At 53.4% G+C, this 22,329-nt stretch overlaps 2 protein-coding genes across 5 annotated transcripts; one reads left to right on the top strand and one right to left on the bottom strand.

The window, feature by feature from the left end:
- Positions 1 to 590: 590 nt before the first annotated feature.
- Positions 591 to 12,009, bottom strand: chek2 (checkpoint kinase 2). Of its 2 annotated transcripts, XM_075466974.1 has the most exons (15): positions 11,873 to 12,009; positions 11,107 to 11,399; positions 10,481 to 10,605; positions 4,713 to 4,845; positions 4,537 to 4,627; positions 4,230 to 4,326; positions 4,030 to 4,083; positions 3,791 to 3,855; positions 3,583 to 3,682; positions 3,425 to 3,511; positions 3,182 to 3,345; positions 2,985 to 3,100; positions 1,905 to 1,990; positions 1,677 to 1,835; positions 591 to 738 (listed from the first exon to the last, which is right to left on the bottom strand). In XM_075466974.1, the coding sequence occupies exons 2-15, from the start codon at positions 11,390 to 11,392 to the stop codon at positions 646 to 648; spliced, it is 1,656 nt and encodes a 551-aa protein (XP_075323089.1). In that variant the 5' UTR covers positions 11,393 to 11,399; positions 11,873 to 12,009; the 3' UTR covers positions 591 to 645. The 2 variants fall into 2 exon arrangements, with proteins under 2 accessions (XP_075323089.1, XP_075323090.1); XM_075466975.1 differs by lacking the exon at positions 591 to 738 and having other exon boundaries at positions 1,749 to 1,835; positions 1,905 to 1,985.
- Positions 12,010 to 12,088: 79 nt separating this feature from the next.
- Positions 12,089 to 19,275, top strand: entr1 (endosome associated trafficking regulator 1). Of its 3 annotated transcripts, none has more exons than XM_075466973.1 (9): positions 12,089 to 12,281; positions 12,618 to 12,844; positions 13,028 to 13,089; positions 14,281 to 14,386; positions 14,481 to 14,554; positions 14,629 to 14,740; positions 16,936 to 16,998; positions 17,088 to 17,227; positions 18,665 to 19,275. In XM_075466973.1, the coding sequence occupies exons 1-9, from the start codon at positions 12,239 to 12,241 to the stop codon at positions 18,795 to 18,797; spliced, it is 960 nt and encodes a 319-aa protein (XP_075323088.1). In that variant the 5' UTR covers positions 12,089 to 12,238; the 3' UTR covers positions 18,798 to 19,275. The 3 variants fall into 3 exon arrangements, with proteins under 3 accessions (XP_075323088.1, XP_075323086.1, XP_075323087.1); XM_075466971.1 differs by having other exon boundaries at positions 12,618 to 12,922; XM_075466972.1 differs by having other exon boundaries at positions 12,618 to 12,922; positions 18,661 to 19,275.
- Positions 19,276 to 22,329: the final 3,054 nt, after the last annotated feature.

The raw sequence follows: 22,329 nt of genomic DNA, 5'->3' as shown, positions 1-22,329 counted from the left end.
GAACCTCTGGAACCCCAGGAACCGCAGGGACCCCAAGAACCCCAGGGACCCCAGGAACCTCTGGAACCCCAGGGACCGCAGGGACCCCAAGAACCCCAGGGACCGCAGGGACCTTTGGATCCGCAGGAACCCCAGGAACCTCTGGAACCCCAGGGACCGCAGGGACCTTTGGATCCACAGGAACCCCAGGAACCTCTGGAACCCCAGGGACCGCAGGGACCCCAAGAACCCCAGGGACCGCAGGGACCTTTGGATCCACAGGAACCCCAGGAACCTCTGGAACCCCAGGAACCGCAGGGACCTTTGGATCCGCAGGAACCTCTGGAACCCCAGGGACCGCAGGGACCCCAGGAACCCCAGGAACCCCTGGAACCCCAGGGACCGCAGGGACCGCAGGGACCCCAGGAACCTCTGGAACCCCAGGAACCGCATGAGGACAGAATCACTGTGACTGGTTCATTTGAAAGCGAGTTTATTTTCTGGTGCATGAAGCTGAAAATGCAGGTTTTCAAACCCGTTAAGAGTCTTAAACCGGAACCACACCAGAACCTGAACAGCACTCAGCTGATAAAGCGGGTCAGAACCAGAAACACATAAAAAACTTTATTTACAAAAGCTCCTCTACAGAGAGGTAGTGGGCGGGGCTTAGCTCCGCTTAGCAGGACGCTCTTCATCATCATCATCTTCTTCTCTTCCTCGTTTCCTCCTCGAGGATTCTCCTGATGCTGACTCCGCCTCCTGTGGGGCGGCAGGGCAGTTAATAATAATAATAATTTATTTATACAGCACCTTTCATACACAGAATGTAGCTCAATGTGCTTTACAAATAAGATCAATATACAAAGTAAATAAAGTGTAATTACTAAAAGAATAACAAAATAGAGCACAATAGAACATGTTACTCGGGGGGGGGGGGGTAGATATAAAAGAAAGATAAAGTACTAATAATAGAGAAATGATTGAAACAAATGTAATATATAAAGAGTAATAATAATAGAATTTATAAAACTAGTAGAAGGCTGTATAATGGTAATAAGGGTGTATAATGTGTTTTCAGCTGTTTTTTAACCTTGTAGCACCCACAGTTGCAGATATGCAACAAGCTATTTATTTACATTATATTTTTATTTATATTACATTATTCAAATGTAAATTGTATTATGATTATTTTTTTGCATTTTTTTATTAGCTTCATGTGCACATTTTTAATTACATTACATTTTTATGTACATTACATTTTATATGTGCTTCACTTTTTCACAAAGATCTGTGAAATCTGTTTGATTTGTTGTTGAATGGAAAGTTTATGATGGTTGCGTTCCGCACTTTGTATTAAAAATGTTCAAGAAAGGTTTATTATATACATTTTATTGTGCTAGCAGCAGTTACTGGTGAACTTTCACTATAACGATCTGCACAGAATGACTTGGTTTTGTGAACTAAATTAATCAGGAAAGCCCGCAGCTGCAAATATGCTACATGGCCTAAAATGATCAAAAATAGCCCAATTCCAAAAATATTGGTTTATTCCCACCCAAAAAGATGCAAGAAGAGCCAAAATGATTTTTTTCAATCATTATTCATATGCTTGGATGCTACAAGGTTAAAGTTTGTAACATCTTAAGGGGCGGCGTCACCATTAAAGCGTGAATGTATGTGTCTGAGTGTGTGGTTACCATGGAAGCAGGGGAGGGGCCAGGAGGCGGGCCAGGAGGCAGGCCAGGAGGCGGGCCAGGAGGCGGGCCAGGAGGCGGGCCAGGAGGCGGGCCAGGGCCGGCAGCCTCTCCCTCTGACGGGTACATGAGTCTGCGAGCCGTCGTCAGCATCTCCGGATCCTACAAACATCGGGCAGCGTGAGCCGCCTCCATCACACCATCCAGCTGCACCGTCGGGCCAGAACTCACCTGCAACCAGGGGTGCTGCAGGGCCTCATCGATGCTCATCCTCTGGGCCGGGTCCACCACCAGCAGCTTCCTCACCGCATCCTTCGCTGCAACAAGATGAAACCAGCCCTCAGTTATCAGGCCCCTCTCTGTGGAACCAGCTGCCAGTTTGGGAGGCAGAGCCTTCAGTTATCAGGCCCCTCTCTGAGGAACCAGCTGCCAGTTTGGGAGGCAGAGCCTTCAGTTATCAGGCCCCTCTCTGTGGAACCAGCTGCCAGTTTGGGAGGCAGAGCCTTCAGTTATCAGGCCCCTCTCTGTGGGACCAGCTGCCAGTTTGGGAGGCAGAGCCTTCAGTTATCAGGCCCCTCTCTGTGGAACCAGCTGCCAGTTTGGGAGGCAGAGCCTTCAGTTATCAGGCCCCTCTCTGTGGAACCAGCTGCCAGTTTGGGAGGCAGAGCCTTCAGTTATCAGGCCCCTCTCTGAGGAACCAGCTGCCAGTTTGGGAGGCAGAGCCTTCAGTTATCAGGCCCCTCTCTGTGGAACCAGCTGCCAGTTTGGGAGGCAGAGCCTTCAGTTATCAGGCCCCTCTCTGTGGAACCAGCTGCCAGTTTGGGAGGCAGAGCCTTCAGTTATCAGGCCCCTCTCTGTGGAACCAGCTGCCAGTTTGGGAGGCAGAGCCTTCAGTTATCAGGCCCCTCTCTGTGGAACCAGCTGCCAGTTTGGGAGGCAGAGCCTTCAGTTATCAGGCCCCTCTCTGTGGAACCAGCTGCCAGTTTGGGAGGCAGAGCCTTCAGTTATCAGGCCCCCCTCTGTGGAACCAGCTGCCAGTTTGGGAGGCAGAGCCTTCAGTTATCAGGCCCTCATGGAGTTTTCTTCCTGTTCAAAGGGAGTTTTTTCTCTCCACAGTCGAACTTTCGTGAAACTTTTTATTTGGTTCTGTATGAATTGGACTAATCTGGAATTTATTCAGTTTGATTTGATTGTATGAGAATGAATTGGATTGTATCTTTGAAGTGACCTGAGACGTGGCTATATATATCTATATAAATAAAGATATATATACTGAAGGCTATATAAACCGAAGTGAACTGGTGACGGTACCTTGGCTGGAGACGCGTCTCCACTTGGACGGGACCATGGTGAACTCTCCTCGGATGATCTGCTCTGTGACCGAACGATCGCTGAAGCTCTCGTGGAACGGGGCGTAGCCGCTCAGACTGACGGACAGACAGACGGAAACGCTCAGACCTTCCTGTCAGCGTGCGGGTGAGACAGGTGCAGGAGGGGGCGGGGCCTACCACACAAACAGCAGCACGCCGAGGCTCCAGGCGTCCACGGCGAGGCCGTAGCCGGTGGTGGAGGCGTGGGTGAAGACCTCCGGGGCCAGGTAGGACGGCGTCCCGCACAGCGTCCGCATCAGCGCCGCCTCCTCCAGGATCCTGGACTGGTTGAAGTCGCTCACCTGGCACACAGGTGTGGTTACAGGCTGCACGCCGTGACATCACGAGGATGACGACTGTGAGGAAGGTGGCGCCGCGTACCTTAATGAGGCAGTCGTCCTCGTTGGAGGACAGCAGGATGTTCTCGGGCTTCAGGTCCCGGTGGATGATCCCGTTCCTGTGGAGGTACTGAGCACACACACCGTTACCTGCGTTACCTGTGTGGGCCAGTTACCGTAGCAACAGCAGCTGGGGCTCACCTGGACGGCGCAGAGCATCTGGTAGAAGTAAAGTTTGGTGACGCCTTCGTTCAGCTGCTGCTTCGACTTCACTCTGTGGAAGAGCTCGCCGCCCTCCATCCTGCACGGGGAGCGCAGCGTCAGCGCACGGGCACGAGCACGTGCACACACAAACACACAAGCACACACACACACACGAGCACACACACACACACAGGCTTTAACTCACATCTCCAGCACGATGTAGTAACTGTCCTCTGTCTGATAGAAGTCCTCAGTCTTTATGAGGCAAGGCTGCAGGAGACAAGGAGAGGAAACAAGGACGGAACAGAGGAGAGGAAACAAGGACGGAACAGAGGAGAGGAAACAAGGAAACGAGGACAGAGAATGAGGACACAAAGAAGGAGACATGTTCAGTTGGAGGTGGAACCTGTGTGCAGGCTTCTTCTTCGTTGGTGTCACACTCACGTGGTCGATCCTCTGCAGGATCTCTATCTCCGTCTTTGCATTCCGGGTCGCCGTCTGTGATTGGACAACAGAATAAACTGGTCACATGATGGCCGACCTCAGCCTGATGAGTGTCCAGACGCCATGTTTGTAGTTCTGAGGAAGCAGGAAGGAGACGAGCGCAGCTGTCGACCAATCGGAGCGCAGCAGCGGTGACTCACCCCCTCAGACTGGAAGTTCTTCTTGTTGATGATCTTCACCGCAAACCTGCGGCAGGTGGAGCGCTCGAACCCCAGGCGCACCTCGCCGCACACGCCTCTGAAACACACAGGAAGTGACACGCACAGGAAGTGGCATCACACAGGAAGTGGCATCACACAGGAAGTGGCATCACACACAGGAAGTGACACCACACACAGGAAGTGACATCACACACAGGAAGTGGCATCACACACAGAAAGTGACACCACACACAGGAAGTGACACCACACACAGGAAGTGACATCACGTACAGGGGAGGAGACTCACGTGCCGATTCGTCGAGTCAGCAGGTATTTGTCCTGCAGGCCTTTTGGTAAACTGGACTGATCGTCTGACATGAGGTCGATGAAGACGAACACTGCAGACAGGGGGGAGACAGGTGAGAGACAGGTGAGACGGGTGAGACGGGTGAGACGGGTGAGAGACGGGGGGGACGGTGTTACCTTTATTTCTCTGCTCTGCCAGAGAAAGGACGGCGTTGTTGATCAGAGGAAGTTTCTTATCTTTACCGACCAGGACGCCGTCAACAAACGTGCCGTTGTTACTGTAGTCCTCCACGAAGACCTCAGAGCCCTCCTGAGGGACAGGTGGAGGGGGGACAGACAGGTGGAGGAGAGACAGACAGGTGGAGGAGGGGGCAGACAGGTGGCGGGGGACAGACAGGTGGAGGGGGGACAGACAGGTGGAGGAGAGACAGACAGGTGGAGGAGGGGGCAGACAGGTGGAGGAGGGGGCAGACAGGTGGCGGGGGACAGACAGGTGGAGGGGGGACAGACAGGTGGAGGAGAGACAGACAGGTGGAGGAGAGACAGACAGGTGGAGGGGGGACAGACAGGTGGAGGAGAGACAGACAGGTGGAGGGGGGACAGACAGGTGGAGGGGGACAGACAGGTGGAGGAGAGACAGACAGGTGGAGGGGGGACAGACAGGTGGAGGAGAGACAGACAGGTGGAGGGGGGACAGACAGGTGGAGGGGGGACAGGTGGAGGAGAGACAGACAGGTGGAGGAGAGAAAGACAGGTGGAGGGGGGACAGACAGGTGGAGGAGAGACAGACAGGTGGAGGAGAGACAGACAGGTGGAGGGGGGACAGACAGGTGGAGGAGAGACAGACAGGTGGAGGGGGGACAGACAGGTGGAGGAGAGACAGACAGGTGGAGGAGGGGGCAGACAGGTGGCGGGGGACAGACAGGTGGAGGAGGGGGCAGACAGGTGGAGGAGGGGGCAGACAGGTGGAGGAGGGGGCAGACAGGTGGCGGGGGACAGACAGGTGGCGGGGGACAGATAGGTGGAGGGGGACAGACAGGTGGAGGGGGGACAGACAGGTGGAGGAGAGACAGACAGGTGGAGGAGGGGGCAGACAGGTGGAGGAGGGGGCAGACAGGTGGAGGAGGGGGCAGACAGGTGGAGGAGGGGGCAGACAGGTGGCGGGGGACAGACAGGTGGAGGGGGACAGACAGGTGGAGGGGGGACAGACAGGTGGAGGAGAGACAGACAGGTGGAGGAGGGGGCAGACAGGTGGAGGAGGGGGCAGACAGGTGGAGGAGGGGGCAGACAGGTGGAGGGGGACAGACAGGTGGAGGGGGGACAGACAGGTGGAGGAGAGACAGACAGGTGGAGGAGAGACAGACAGGTGGAGGGGGGACAGACAGGTGGAGGGGGGACAGACAGGTGGAGGGGGGACAGACAGGTGGAGGGGGGACAGACAGGTGGAGGGGGGACAGACAGGTGGAGGAGGGACAGACAGGTGGAGGAGAGACAGACAGGTGGAGGAGAGACAGACAGGTGGAGGGGGGACAGACAGGTGGAGGAGAGACAGACAGGTGGAGGGGAGACAGACAGGTGGAGGAGAGAAAGACAGGTGGAGGAGGGACAGACAGGTGGAGGACGACAGACAGGTGGAGGAGAGACAGGTGGAGGAGAGACAGACAGGTGGAGGGGGACAGACAGGTGGAGGAGAGACAGACAGGTGGAGGGGGACAGACAGGTGGAGGGGGACAGACAGGTGGAGGAGAGACAGGTGGAGGACAGACAGACAGGTGGAGGGGGACAGACAGGTGGAGGACAGACAGACAGGTGGAGGACGACAGACAGGTGGAGGACAGACAGACAGGTGGAGGACAGACAGACAGGTGGAGGACAGACAGACAGGTGGAGGACAGACAGACAGGTGGAGGACAGACAGGTGGAGGGGGACAGACAGGTGGAGGGGGACAGACAGGTGGAGGACAGACAGACAGGTGGAGGACAGACAGACAGGTGGAGGAGAGACAGACAGGTGGAGGACAGACAGACAGACAGGTGGAGGAGAGACAGACAGGTGGAGGGGAGACAGACAGGTGGAGGACAGACAGACAGGTGGAGGGGGACAGACAGGTGGAGGACAGACAGACAGGTGGAGGACAGACAGACAGGTGGAGGAGAGACAGACAGGTGGAGGGGGACAGACAGGTGGAGGACAGACAGACAGGTGGAGGACAGACAGACAGGTGGAGGAGAGACAGACAGGTGGAGGAGAGACAGACAGGTGGAGGAGAGACAGACAGGTGGAGGAGAGACAGACAGGTGGAGGACAGACAGACAGACAGGTGGAGGAGAGACAGACAGGTGGAGGGGAGACAGACAGGTGGAGGACAGACAGACAGGTGGAGGGGGACAGACAGGTGGAGGACAGACAGACAGGTGGAGGACAGACAGACAGGTGGAGGAGAGACAGACAGGTGGAGGGGGACAGACAGGTGGAGGACAGACAGACAGGTGGAGGACAGACAGACAGGTGGAGGAGAGACAGACAGACAGGTGGAGGAGAGACAGACAGGTGGAGGAGAGACAGACAGGTGGAGGAGGGACAGACAGGTGGAGGGAGACAGACAGGTGGAGGAGAGACAGACAGGTGGAGGAGAGACAGACAGGTGGAGGAGAGACAGACAGGTGGAGGACGACAGACAGGTGGAGGAGAGACAGGTGGAGGGGGACAGACAGGTGGAGGGGGACAGACAGGTGGAGGACAGACAGACAGGTGGAGGAGAGACAGACAGGTGGAGGGGGACAGACAGGTGGAGGAGAGACAGGTGGAGGACAGACAGACAGGTGGAGGAGAGACAGACAGGTGGAGGGGGACAGACAGGTGGAGGGGGACAGACAGGTGGAGGACAGACAGACAGGTGGAGGACAGACAGACAGGTGGAGGAGGGACAGACAGGTGGAGGAGAGACAGACAGGTGGAGGGGGACAGACAGGTGGAGGGAGACAGACAGGTGGAGGAGAGACAGACAGGTGGAGGAGAGAAAGACAGGTGGAGGAGGGACAGACAGGTGGAGGACGACAGACAGGTGGAGGAGAGACAGGTGGAGGAGAGACAGACAGGTGGAGAAGAGACAGACAGGTGGAGGAGAGAAAGACAGGTGGAGGAGAGACAGACAGGTGGAGGACGACAGACAGGTGGAGGAGAGACAGACAGGTGGAGGAGAGACAGGTGGAGGGGGACAGACAGGTGGAGGAGAGACAGACAGGTGGAGGGGGACAGACAGGTGGAGGACAGACAGGTGGAGGACAGACAGGTGGAGGACAGACAGGTGGAGGACAGACAGGTGGAGGACAGACAGACAGGTGGAGGAGAGACAGACAGGTGGAGGGGGACAGACAGGTGGAGGACAGACAGACAGGTGGAGGACAGACAGACAGGTGGAGGGGGACAGACAGGTGGAGGACAGACAGGTGGAGGACAGACAGACAGGTGGAGGGGGACAGACAGGTGGAGGACAGACAGGTGGAGGAGAGACAGACAGGTGGAGGAGAGACAGACAGGTGGAGGGGGACAGACAGGTGGAGGACAGACAGGTGGAGAACAGAAAGGTGGAGGACAGACAGACAGGTGGAGGACAGACAGGTGGAGGGGGACAGACAGGTGGAGGACAGACAGACAGGTGGAGGACAGACAGGTGGAGGACAGACAGACAGGTGGAGGACAGAAAGGTGGAGGACAGACAGACAGGTGGAGGACAGACAGACAGGTGGAGGACAGACAGGTGGAGGACAGACAGGTGGAGGACAGACAGACAGGTGGAGGAGAGACAGACAGGTGGAGGAGAGACAGACAGGTGGAGGGGGACAGACAGGTGGAGGAGAGACAGACAGGTGGAGGACAGACAGACAGGTGGAGGGGGACAGACAGGTGGAGGACAGACAGGTGGAGGACAGACAGACAGGTGGAGGAGAGACAGACAGGTGGAGGAGAGACAGACAGGTGGAGGGGGACAGACAGGTGGAGGACAGACAGGTGGAGGGGGACAGACAGGTGGAGGGGGACAGACAGGTGGAGGACAGACAGACAGGTGGAGGACAGACAGACAGGTGGAGGGGGACAGACAGGTGGAGGACAGACAGGTGGAGGACAGACAGACAGGTGGAGGAGAGACAGACAGGTGGAGGGGGACAGACAGGTGGAGGAGAGACAGACAGGTGCAGGACAGACAGACAGGTGGAGGGGGACAGACAGGTGGAGGACAGACAGGTGGAGGACAGACAGACAGGTGGAGGAGAGACAGACAGGTGGAGGGGGACAGACAGGTGGAGGGGGACAGACAGGTGGAGGACAGACAGACAGGTGGAGGGGGACAGACAGGTGGAGGGGGACAGACAGGTGGAGGGGGACAGACAGGTGGAGGACAGACAGACAGGTGGAGGAGGGACAGACAGGTGGAGGAGAGAAAGACAGGTGGAGGAGAGACAGACAGGTGGAGGACGACAGACAGGTGGAGGAGAGACAGGTGGAGGGGGACAGACAGGTGGAGGGGGACAGACAGGTGGAGGAGAGACAGACAGGTGGAGGAGAGACAGACAGGTGGAGGACAGACAGACAGGTGGAGGGGGACAGACAGGTGGAGGGGGACAGACAGGTGGAGGACAGACAGACAGGTGGAGGAGAGACAGACAGGTGGAGGGGGACAGACAGGTGGAGGAGAGACAGACAGGTGGAGGGGGACAGACAGGTGGAGGGGGACAGACAGGTGGAGGACAGACAGACAGGTGGAGGACGACAGACAGGTGGAGGAGAGACAGACAGGTGGAGGACAGACAGACAGGTGGAGGAGGGACAGACAGGTGGAGGGAGACAGACAGGTGGAGGAGAGACAGACAGGTGGAGGAGAGAAAGACAGGTGGAGGAGGGACAGACAGGTGGAGGACGACAGACAGGTGGAGGAGAGACAGACAGGTGGAGGACAGACAGACAGGTGGAGGGGGACAGACAGGTGGAGGACAGACAGGTGGAGGACAGACAGACAGGTGGAGGGGGACAGACAGGTGGAGGAGAGACAGACAGGTGGAGGGGGACAGACAGGTGGAGGACAGACAGACAGGTGGAGGAGGGACAGACAGGTGGAGGACGACAGACAGGTGGAGGAGAGACAGACAGGTGGAGGAGAGACAGACAGGTGGAGGACAGACAGACAGGTGGAGGAGGGACAGACAGGTGGAGGGAGACAGACAGGTGGAGGAGAGACAGACAGGTGGAGGAGAGAAAGACAGGTGGAGGAGGGACAGACAGGTGGAGGACGACAGACAGGTGGAGGAGAGACAGGTGGAGGAGAGACAGACAGGTGGAGAAGAGACAGACAGGTGGAGGAGAGAAAGACAGGTGGAGGAGAGACAGACAGGTGGAGGACGACAGACAGGTGGAGGAGAGACAGACAGGTGGAGGAGAGACAGGTGGAGGGGGACAGACAGGTGGAGGGGGACAGACAGGTGGAGGAGAGACAGACAGGTGGAGGGGGACAGACAGGTGGAGGACAGACAGGTGGAGGACAGACAGACAGGTGGAGGAGAGACAGACAGGTGGAGGGGGACAGACAGGTGGAGGAGAGACAGACAGGTGGAGGACAGACAGACAGGTGGAGGGGGACAGACAGGTGGAGGACAGACAGGTGGAGGAGAGACAGACAGGTGGAGGAGAGACAGACAGGTGGAGGACAGACAGACAGGTGGAGGACAGACAGACAGGTGGAGGACAGAAAGGTGGAGGACAGACAGACAGGTGGAGGACAGACAGACAGGTGGAGGACAGACAGACAGGTGGAGGACAGACAGGTGGAGGACAGACAGACAGGTGGAGGACAGACAGACAGGTGGAGGACAGACAGGTGGAGGACAGACAGGTGTCAGAACCACCAACAGGACAGCCTGTGGAACCTGTTCTCCGGTTTTTGTCTCACCCTGTAGACCCTGAAGTGTCTCTTGCTGTAGATCCTGAACCTGGTGGATCCTCTCTCATCCGGATCGTCCAGGACGTAGTCACACCTGGAGTCCCGGCCGAACAGGTACTGGTCCTCCATGCAGTCTGTGGACGGGTAAGCAAGGTCAGGTACTGGTTGCTATGGTTACTGTGATGTCAGAGTGGTGTCAGAGTCAGGGGCGGTTTAGGATCTGGTCTTTAGGGGGGCCCAAGCCCCCAGTGCTCACAGAGGCACATTATTTCTCACTAATTGAGTACATTTAGTGAGTATATTTATAAATTTTGGAGCCGTATTAGTTTTGCTTTGAGTCGTGTTTTACGTGTTCTACAACAGAGAGCCTGAGACACATACTGAAGATAACTCAGCATTTATTTTGGGAGTAAAGGGTTAAAACAAAAACAAATGCTAGAAAATAAATAAAATGGTCTCTAACATAATGCATCCTTGAGCAAAAAGTGTTTTTGCATAATATAATATTTTTAAAATGTGCTGAGCTGTCTCACGGTGGGGCCTTGGCACCACTAAAAATACCCTAGCCTCGCCCCTGGTCACATTCGTGTCACAGTGATGTCACAGTGATGTCACAGTGATGTCAGAGCGGTTACCGTGGCTCCTGAAGCCTCGGGCCATCGGCAGCAGGCGGCCCCAGGGCTGCGGTTCTGGCTCCTCGGGGACAGACGGCAGCGTGACGGGGATGGTGTCCACGCTGCTCAGAGTCCCCGAGCCGCTGGACGACTGGCTGCCCGAGGTCGGCCCGCTGGACGAGCTGGAAGCGGCCTGAGACTGGGACCTGGCCTGGGACGGGGACAGGGTGGACTGGGTCTGGGACTGGGTCTGGGACTGGGTCTGGGGCTGGGACGGCCCCCCCTCAGGTGGAACCTCTTCAGACATTCTGGCCCTGAAGACACATCACAGGACATGTTGGGTCCTGTCCCACCGTCTAAACGTTTTGGTATTATTATTGTTCTTTTATTATTGTTAATACAATACAATCATAAATATTTAAAAAAAAATGTTGAGCTACTTGGCTCATTTGAATTTCCACCATTGGGGGATGAACAAAGTATTTTTTCTATTCTATTTTCTAAACAGGTCAAAGTCCCAAAGGTGCTGAGCACTGAACTGCATTTGAAAACTTTCCAATTTAACAGCATCTTGTCGGTCTGTTAAAACCTCAAACACTGAAGAACATTTTTGAAGGTTCTCCGCGTGTCTGACGGGTCACTCTTCAATTCGGCTCAAAGTCAACAAAAAAAACACTGAACTGTTCGCCCAGAAATCCAGAAAACCAGCACCAAAAAGGACGCGCTTTACCAGCCCAGCCCGCCGCGCAGAACCGGGTCAGCGCGCCGGCATGAAGCGCGCACTCACCGGTCAGACGGCCCGCTGCAGAGCGGCTCTCCTCCGGTACCGAGCCGGTCCAAAACACACCGGCCAGAGTCCGTGAAACACGACACGTGTGCGGCTGTTTTTCCCGGAGATCTGGCTGGAAGTTCAGTTCCTTGTGCCGTTTCCCTCCTGAAGTCACGTGACAGCCCGAGCCTATCAGAAGTTGGAGGAAGGTCACGTGGACTTTGAGCAAGACGGTGTGTTTCCGGGTCCGGGTCCGGAAGAAGTAGGAGACACAGTGGGACCAGCAGATCCACAAGATCATCAACATGTGCCGCTAACAGCCGAACCGAACCGAGCCGAGCCGAGCCGAGCCGAACCGAGCCGCACGTCTGTCTCTGGGCCGGAATGTCCCGACAGAGAGGCGGGAAGAGCCTGATCATCACAGACGGTGAGTCCCGCAGTCCGGTCCGGTTCTGAGTCTGCTGTGGACCCAGAGGACATCTTGATTTATTAATTTATTTATTTATTTGTTTATTTAGTAATTTATTATTATTATCAGTTAGTAGTAGTATTTGTTTTTTTTTACTAGAATTGGTATTATTATTGTTGTTGTTAATGCAATCATTGTAAATATTTAAAAACTAAAGTTGAGCTACTTGATTAATTTGAATTTCCCCCATTGGGGGATGAAGAAAGTATTTTCTATTCTATTCCATTTCTATCTGAACCCGCCCGGACCTGGACCCGGACCAGATCTGATCAATAATTCTTCATCTTTGTCCAGATGATGAGGAGGAGGTGGAAGAGGAGCTGAACCCGTTCTCCTTCAAAGAGTTTCTCCGCTGGAAGGACCGGGACCAGGACCAGAACCAGGACCAGGACCGGGACCAGGACCAGGACCAGGACCGGGACCAGGACCAGGACCGGGACCAGGACCAGGACCAGGACCGGGACCGGGACCAGGACCAGGACTGGGACCAGGACCAGGAGCGGGACCAGACTGGTGGGGAGGTATGCAGACACCAGAACCAGAACACCACACCGGTCCTGACTCCTGTCTCTGATGAGGTCACTCACCCGGCTGCACAGGTGGGTGATGTCATCAGCCTCTCTGATGAGGTCATCGCTGTTCATGTGATGTCACAGCAGCCAGCTTTCTGTGGCTCTCCTCACGTTCGCTTTCCGTCCAATCAGGAGGAGGAGTGGGGGCGGAGCTTCCGGTCAGGTGTGGACAGCACCGAGGAGGAGGAGACCAGGTGAGTCAGGTGTTTGGATCTGATGGGGTCCTTTGATTGGCTGTGCAGAGAAAATTCCAGCCATCCTCAGGTCTGGGTCCGGTTCTGGTCCCTGGGGAGAGAGAGGGGCCTGATAACTGAAGGCTCTGCCTCCCAAACTGGCAGCTGGTTCCACAGAGAGGGGCCTGATAACTGAAGGCTCTGCCTCCCAAACTGGCAGCTGGTTCCACAGAGAGGGACCTGATAACTGAAGGCTCTGCCTCCCAAACTGGCAGCTGGTTCCACAGAGAGGGGCCTGATAACTGAAGGCTCTGCCTCCCAAACTGGCAGCTGGTTCCACAGAGAGGGACCTGATAACTGAAGGCTCTGCCTCCCAAACTGGCAGCTGGTTCCACAGAGAGGGGCCTGATAACTGAAGGCTCTGCCTCCCAAACTGGCAGCTGGTCCCACAGAGAGGGACCTGATAACTGAAGGCTCTGCCTCCCAAACTGGCAGCTGGTTCCACAGAGAGGGGCCTGATAACTGAAGGCTCTGCCTCCCAAACTGGCAGCTGGTTCCACAGAGAGGGGCCTGATAACTGAAGGCTCTGCCTCCCAAACTGGCAGCTGGTCCCACAGAGAGGGACCTGATAACTGAAGGCTCTGCCTCCCAAACTGGCAGCTGGTTCCACAGAGAGGGGCCTGATAACTGAAGGCTCTGCCTCCCAAACTGGCAGCTGGTTCCACAGAGAGGGGCCTGATAACTGAAGGCTCTGCCTCCCAAACTGGCAGCTGGTTCCTCAGAGAGGGGCCTGATAACTGAAGGCTCTGCCTCCCAAACTGGCAGCTGGTTCCACAGAGAGGGGCCTGATAACTGAAGGCTCTGCCTCCCAAACTGGCAGCTGGTCCCACAGAGAGGGGCCTGATAACTGAAGGCTCTGCCTCCCAAACTGGCAGCTGGTTCCACAGAGAGGGGCCTGATAACTGAAGGCTCTGCCTCCCAAACTGGCAGCTGGTTCCTCAGAGAGGGGCCTGATAACTGAGGGCTCTGCCTCCCAAACTGGCAGCTGGTCCCACAGAGAGGGGCCTGATAACTGAAGGCTCTGCCTCCCAAACTGGCAGCTGGTTCCACAGAGAGGGGCCTGATAACTGAGGGCTCTGCCTCCCAAACTGGCAGCTGGTTCCTCAGAGAGGGGCCTGATAACTGAAGGCTCTGTTGGACTCTTTATCTCAGGTTCTGTTCCAACCCTGAAGGAGGAGAGAAGAACTACGAAGCAGACGATGAGACCTCGCTGGCTGAAGCAGCCGCTTCCAGCAGGGGGAGGAGCCTGATGCAACAGGTGACCACAGATCACATGATCACATGTTCCACTGATCACATGTTCCACTGATCACATGTTCCACTGATCACACGTTCCACATGTTGTGTCTCAGCTCGGGGAGGAGAACATGTTGCTGAGGAGAACCATCAGGGAGCTGCAGAGGACAGCCGAGGCCAACCAGCACAGGTCAGCACCGGCCAATCACAGCGCAGCAGGGCCTCACTGAGTGTTTACCCAGAATGCCTCTCTCCCCCCCACAGGGTGTCGGAGCTGTCGCAGGAGCTGCTGCAGAGGAGGCGTCAGGAGGAGAAGGAGGTGCAGGACCTGGAGAGCATGGTGCAGTCTGTGGAGCAGAACCTGCACCTGATGACGGTGCGCACACATGCACACACACATGCACGTGCACACACGCACGTACACACGCATGCACGCACATACACACGTACACGCACATATGCACGCACATACACACGCACGTACACGCACATACACACGCATGCACGCACATATACACGCACACACGCATGCACGCACATATGCACACACATACACACGCATGCACGCACATATGCACACACATACACACGCATGCACGCACATATACACGCACACACGCATGCACGCACATAAACACGCATGCACGCACATAAACACGCATGCACGCACATATACACGCACACACGCATGCACGCACATAAACACGCATGCACGCACATAAACACGCATGCACGCACATATACACGCACACACGCATGCACGCACATATACACGCATGCACGCACATATACACGCACACACGCATGCACGCACATATACACGCACACATGCATGCACGCACATATGCACACACATACACACGCATGCACGCACATATACACGCACACACGCATGCACGCACATATGCACACACATACACACGCATGCACGCACATATACACGCACACACGCATGCACGCACATAAACACGCATGCACGCACATAAACACGCATGCACGCACATATACACGCACACACGCATGCACGCACATATACACGCACACACGCATGCACGCACATATACACGCATGCACGCACATATGCACACACATACACACGCATGCACGCACATATACACGCACACACGCATGCACGCACATATACACGCACACACGCACATACACACGCATGCACGCACATAAACACGCACACACGCATGCACGCACATATACACGCACACACGCATGCACGCACATAAACACGCACACACGCATGCACGCACATACACACGCATGCACGCACATAAACACGCACACACGCATGCACGCACATACACACGCATGCACGCACATAAACACGCACACACGCACGCACGCACATATACACGCACACACGCATGCACGCACATATACACGCACACACGCATGCACGCACATACACACGCATGCACGCACATAAACACGCATGCACGCACATATACACGCACACACGCATGCACGCACATATACACGCACACACGCATGCACGCACATACACACGCATGCACGCACATACACACGCATGCACGCACATATACACGCACACACGCATGCACGCACATACACACGCACACACGCATGCACGCACATACACACGCATGCACGCACATAAACACGCATGCACGCACATATACACGCATGCACGCACATACACACGCACACACGCATGCACGCACATATACACGCACACACGCATGCACGCACATAAACACGCATGCACGCACATATACACGCATGCACGCACATAAACACGCATGCACGCACATATACACGCATGCACGCACATACACACGCACACACGCATGCACGCACATACACACGCACACACGCATGCACGCACATAAACACGCATGCACGCACATATACACGCATGCACGCACATACACACGCACACACGCATGCACGCACATAAACACGCATGCACGCACATATACACGCACACACGCATGCACGCACATATGCACGCACACACGCATGCACGCACATATGCACGCACATATGCACGCACACACGCATGCACGCACATATGCACGCACATACACACGCATGCACATACACACGCCCTTACACACGCAAGCACACACGCACATAAACACGCATGCACGCACATACACACGCACTTACACACGCACGCACACACGCACATAAACACGCACGCACGCACATACACACGCACTTACACACGCACGCACACACGCACATAAACACGCATGCACGCACTTACACACGCATGCACACGCACGCACATACACACGCACTTACACACGCACACACGCACATAAACACGCATGCACGCACATACACACGCACACACGCATGCACGCACATACACACACACGCACGCACGCACATACACACGCACTTACACACGCACGCACACACGCACATAAACACGCATGCACGCACATACACACGCACTTACACACGCACGCACACACGCACACGCACGTACACAGCTGATCACGTGTTTACAAACACGCTTTAACATAAACTGAAATGTGTGTCTGTGTGTGTCTGTGTGTGTGTGTGTGTGTGTGTGTGTGTGTGTGTTAGAGGCGAGCAGTGAAAGCAGAAAACGGCGTCTCTAAACTGAAGGCGGAGCTTCAGCAGCTGCAGGTGAGACAGGGGGCGGAGTCACTGTTTGGTGAAACGTGGCGTGGGACAGGAAGCCGTGACCGTGTGTGAACGCTGTGTGTGTGTTTGAGGTGGAGGCGGACGCCCTGCGCTCGGAGAACAACCATCTGAAAGCGGCTGAATCTCAGGTCGTCATGACGATGAGACAAAACGCTCAGATGGCGTCCGAGTACCTGAGCAAGACCGCAAGCCACGCCCACTCCTCCATCCGGTCAGTACCTGCACACACACACACACACACACACACACACACACACGCACAAACACAGAGACACACACGCACACACACAGACACACACACACACACACATCCGCACACACACACACACACACACACACACACACACACACAGACACAATCACACACACACAGACACACATGCGCGCACACACACACACACACACACACACATGCGCACACACACAGAGACACACACGCACACACACAGACACACACAGAGACACACACACACACACACACACACATGCACACAGTCACACACACACACAGAGGCACAATCTCACACACAGACACAATCACATGCACACACACACACACACACAGAGGCACAATCACACACACACACACGCACACACACACAGACACAATCACACACACACAGAGACACACACACACAATCACACACACACACACACATGCACACACACACAATCACACACACAGAGACACAATCACACACACACACAATCACACACACACACACACACACACACACACACAGAGACACATTCACACACACACACACACACAATCACACACACACACACACACAGACACAATCACACACACACACACACGCACACACACACAATCACACACACACACACACATGCACACACACACACACACACAGAGGCACAATCACACACACACACACGCACACACACACAGACACAATCACACACACACAGAGACACACACACACAATCACACACACACACACACATGCACACACACACAATCACACACACAGAGACACAATCACACACACACACAATCACACACACACACACACACACACACACACACAGAGACACATTCACACACACACACACACACAATCACACACACACACACACACAGACACAATCACACACACACACACACGCACACACACACAATCACACACACACACACACATGCACACACACACACACACACGCACACACACACACAATCACACACACACACACACACAGACAGTCACACACACACACAGAGGCACAATCTCACACACAGACACAATCACATGCACACACACACACACACACAGACACAATCACACACACACACACGCACACACACACAATCACACACACACACACGCACACACACACACAATCACACACACACACACACACAGACAGTCACACACACACACAGAGGCACAATCTCACACACAGACACAATCACATGCACACACACACACACACACACAGAGGCACAATCACACACACACACATGCACACATACATGCACACAAACACACGCAGATGTGTGTGTGTTAGAGGCAGTGAAAGCAGAAAACAGGACTGTACGTGTGTGTCACCTCCACTTGTCTGACATCACCACCTGTGTGTGTGTTTGCGTGTGTGTGTGTGCACGTGTGTGTGTGTGTTCAGGCAGCTGCTGGGCGAAGCAGAAACTCTCCGTTTGGTCTCTCAGCTCCTGCGCTCCATCGATAAAGTCTCCACCGTCCACGCAGACTCGGTCACGTGACACATCGGACGGTGGCGTGACACATCGGACGGTGGCGTGACACATCGGACGGTGGCGTGACTCATCGGACGGTGGCGTGACTCATCGGACGGTGGCGTGACTCATCGGACGGTGGCGTGACACATCGGACGGTGGCGTGACACATCGGACGGTGGCGTGACACATCGGACGGTGGCGTGACTCATCGGACGGTGGCGTGACTCATCGGACGGTGGCGTGACACATCGGACGGTGGCGTGACACATCGGACGGTGGCGTGACTCATCGGACGGTGGCGTGACACATCGGACGGTGGCGTGACACATCGGGCGGTGGCGTGACACATCGGACGGTGGCGTGACACATCGGACGGTGGCGTGAGCGCCCTCAGAGCGTGAAGCAGACACCCAGCTGACCTGTCGGTGACCTCGTAGCAGCTCCTGCGATCCGATTGGTCGGTTTGGTGGCCTGAGCGTGTTTTTATCTTTTCTGATGAAATGTTTCAGCTGATTTCTGTTTAATAAAGTTTTTGTTGATCAGCCGTTTGTTTCTGTGAGATACGACCTGATGATGTAAGCAAAGGTCGCCTCAGGTCGCTTCAAAGATGCAGTCCAATTCCAGCCAATCGGAGTCCAGGTTTGCGTTTGTCAGAGGCTTAAACTTTAAAACAGTGAAAGAAAAGATGGTTTCAGTGTTCGCCGGCCGGTCTCCGGCTTCATGTAGTTCACTTCTTATTTCTCAGGTATAATATATATGTTATATATATTATATATATATATATGTTATATATATGTATATGATATGTATTATATATGTGTATTATATATATGTATACACCATAAACCCAGAGAACACACGGGCTTTCAGACTGTGACATCATCTGTGAGCTGCCCGAACCCGTCTGCAGAAACACTCGCTGCTGCTGACGATGATCAGAGGAGATCATCTCTGCTGTGGCCTCTTTCTGCTCTGAGATAACATCTGGAACAGCAGTTTCACTTCACCCCAGCAGAGTCAAAGACTAAATGACTGACTCTACAAGATCGTTTCCTTCAGGTTCAAGTTTGTAACATTCGGGTAACAGTCCAGGTTTCCTTTCTCAGGCTTTAGGAGTTAAGCTGCTGTTAAAGCTAAGTGAACCCAACCTCAGATGGTCACATGACATATTACACTGTGACATTATTTATGGGACAGAAACTGACACAAAATGTGAGAAACTATTGGTCGCTTCGGCGCGCTATTGCGTGTTTCCACCAGCACGCCGTACCTGCAACCGGGACGATTTTCCGCACCACCTCAGCCCTGGTTCCAAGCGGGCCGAAGCGTTACTAAAACGTGACGTCAGCCGACTGCCTTCCACTGATTGGGCGATGAGTGTCGTCACTGGAAGCGTCATAACGCGGATAATAAAAGCTAGCGTTAGCGACCGTTAGCTTACCTCCAAACGTAGGCTGATTTAAGGTCAGTTTAGGCTGATTTAAAGTCAGTTTGGGTTGATTTAGGCTAATTTAAGGTCAGTTTAGGTCAGTTTAGGCTGATTTAAGGTCAGTTTAGGCTGACTTATGGTCAGTTTGGGCTGATTTAAAGTCAGTTTGGGCTGATTTAGGCTGATTTAAGGTCAGTTTAGGCTGACTTATGGTCAGTTGAGGCTGATTTAAAGTCAGTTTGGGTTGATTTAGGCTAATTTAAGGTCAGTTTAGGTCAGTTTAGGCTGATTTAAGGTCAGTTTAGGCTGACTTATGGTCAGTTTGGGCTGATTTAAAGTCAGTTTAGGCTGATTTAAGGTCAGTATGGGCTGATTTAAGGTCAGTTTAGGCTGATTTAAGGTCAGTTGAGGCTGATTTAAGGTCAGTTTAGGCTGACTTATGGTCAGTTTGGGCTGTTTTAAAGTCAGTTTAGGCTGATTTAAGGTCAGTATGGGCTGATTTAAGGTCAGTTGAGGCTGATTTAAGGTCAGTTTAGGCTGATTTAAGGTCAGTTGAGGCTGATTTAAGGTCAGTTTAGGCTGATTTAGGCTGATTTAAGGTCAGTTTAGGTCAGTTTAGGCTGATTTAAGGTCAGTTTGGGTCAGTTTAGGCTGATTTAAGGTCAGTTTGGGTCAGTTTGGGCTGATTTAAGGTCAGTTGAGGCTGATTTAAGGTCAGTTGAGGCTGATTTAAGGTCAGTTGAGGCTGATTTAAGGTCAGTTTAGGCTGATTTATGGTCAGTTGAGGCTGATTTAAAGTCAGTTGGGGTTGATTTAAAGTCTTCTCTGGCTCTCTTCTCTTGCCTTCTGTGCGAAAAAAAGCCACAGGGTTGAAATGATATTTGCGATATATGAATAAAAATGAATGATTTGAGGTTTATTTGACCAGAGGCCCTCATGGAGGAGACTGTTCCAGTGATTACAAATTAAAGTTCTTAAATGGGATCAAACTGGACAGCCTCGGATCCTGTGGCAGAACGTTCCAGGTCAGGAAAAAAAAGAAAATAACTTTTAGCTCTGATCGTGCTGAGGAAACTCTGAAGGTAACAAAGGACTGCATGACATCAGGAGGATGAATATGCTGACCGTGTGGTGGGATAAAGCCGAGCAGTTGGGCCGGTTTTGGCAGAAATAAACGAGCTCAACAGATGCGGGTGGTGTGCAGCAACATTTTATTTCCTGTAAACAGTGTACTGTGACCCTCAGTTCCTCAGGGTTCTGTGCTGGGACCGATTCTTTTTACTTTATACACGCTTCCATTAGGTAACATTATCAGACAGCATGGCATAAAGTTCCATTGCTATGCTGATGATACTCAGCTGTACTTATCTATAAAACCAGATGAACCCAATAGGTTGGTCAGACTACAACATGTCTTAAAGACATAAAGACCTGGATGACTCAGAACTGTCTGCTTCTAAACTCAAACTGAAGTCGTTATCTTTGGACCTGAAACTGTCTGGTTCTATAGTTACTCTGGATGGTGTTTCCTCGGCTTCTGGTCCCACAGGGAGGAACTTCGGAGTTATTTCTGATTGGCTTGAATTGGACTGTAACTTTGAAGTGCCTTGAAATGACATTTACGATATATGAATAAAAGTGAATTGATTTGAGGTTAGTTGACTTATCTTGAGAGCCGGTGGAGCAGATGATTTTTATTATCATGTCCCGATGAAACTTTTCTTCCTCGTCTGATGTTGACTGTAAACTGATTCCTTCTTTCAGAGTAAATATTCGCGTCATGTTGGGAAACTTCTTGTATTTTCTGTTTGTACAGCCACGAATATCGCGGGACTATATTGTGCAATATTAAAAGATTATGGCCAAAAACTGTTGTGTGCAATATATCCATTTACTTGAATCTACTTACACCTTATTTATCTATCACCACTAACACCATATTTTATTTATTTTATTTACCGTAACAAAAAACTGTGCATCTTACACCCTTCCCTTTTGTACATACTTATATATCTTTTAATATTTTTATTTTCTCTTTGCACTGTTTTGGTGGCTTTAAATTTCACTGTACCGTGTACAATGACAATAAAGGCATTCTGATTCTGATTCTGATATTGTGACATAAACACGAACATGTCTGGAACTACATTCAGGAAGTCTGGAACAA

Source organism: Odontesthes bonariensis, chromosome 6, assembly GCF_027942865.1.
Source record: "Odontesthes bonariensis isolate fOdoBon6 chromosome 6, fOdoBon6.hap1, whole genome shotgun sequence".
In the NCBI taxonomy this organism is placed as follows: Eukaryota; Metazoa; Chordata; class Actinopteri; order Atheriniformes; family Atherinopsidae; genus Odontesthes; species Odontesthes bonariensis.
This window is presented reverse-complemented; position numbering and strand designations above follow the sequence as displayed.

What these genes read in the sequence shown, in the direction of transcription:
- chek2 (XM_075466974.1), bottom strand. Translation starts at nt 11,392, where the DNA reads ATGTCTGAAGAGGTTCCACCTGAGGGGGGGCCGTCCCAGCCCCAGACC. An exon ending in GACACTTCAGGGTCTACAGG is followed by an intron (nt 4,846 to 10,480) that starts GTGAGACAAAAA and finishes CCTGTCCCTCAG; the next exon opens with GAGGGCTCTGAGGTCTTCGT. An exon ending in TACTACATCGTGCTGGAGAT is followed by an intron (nt 3,683 to 3,790) that starts GTGAGTTAAAGC and finishes CTCCCCGTGCAG; the next exon opens with GATGGAGGGCGGCGAGCTCT.
- entr1 (XM_075466971.1), top strand. Translation starts at nt 12,239, where the DNA reads ATGTCCCGACAGAGAGGCGGGAAGAGCCTGATCATCACAGACG. An exon ending in GGAGGAGCCTGATGCAACAG is followed by an intron (nt 14,387 to 14,480) that starts GTGACCACAGAT and finishes GTTGTGTCTCAG; the next exon opens with CTCGGGGAGGAGAACATGTT. An exon ending in AGAACCTGCACCTGATGACG is followed by an intron (nt 14,741 to 16,935) that starts GTGCGCACACAT and finishes TGTGTGTGTTAG; the next exon opens with AGGCGAGCAGTGAAAGCAGA.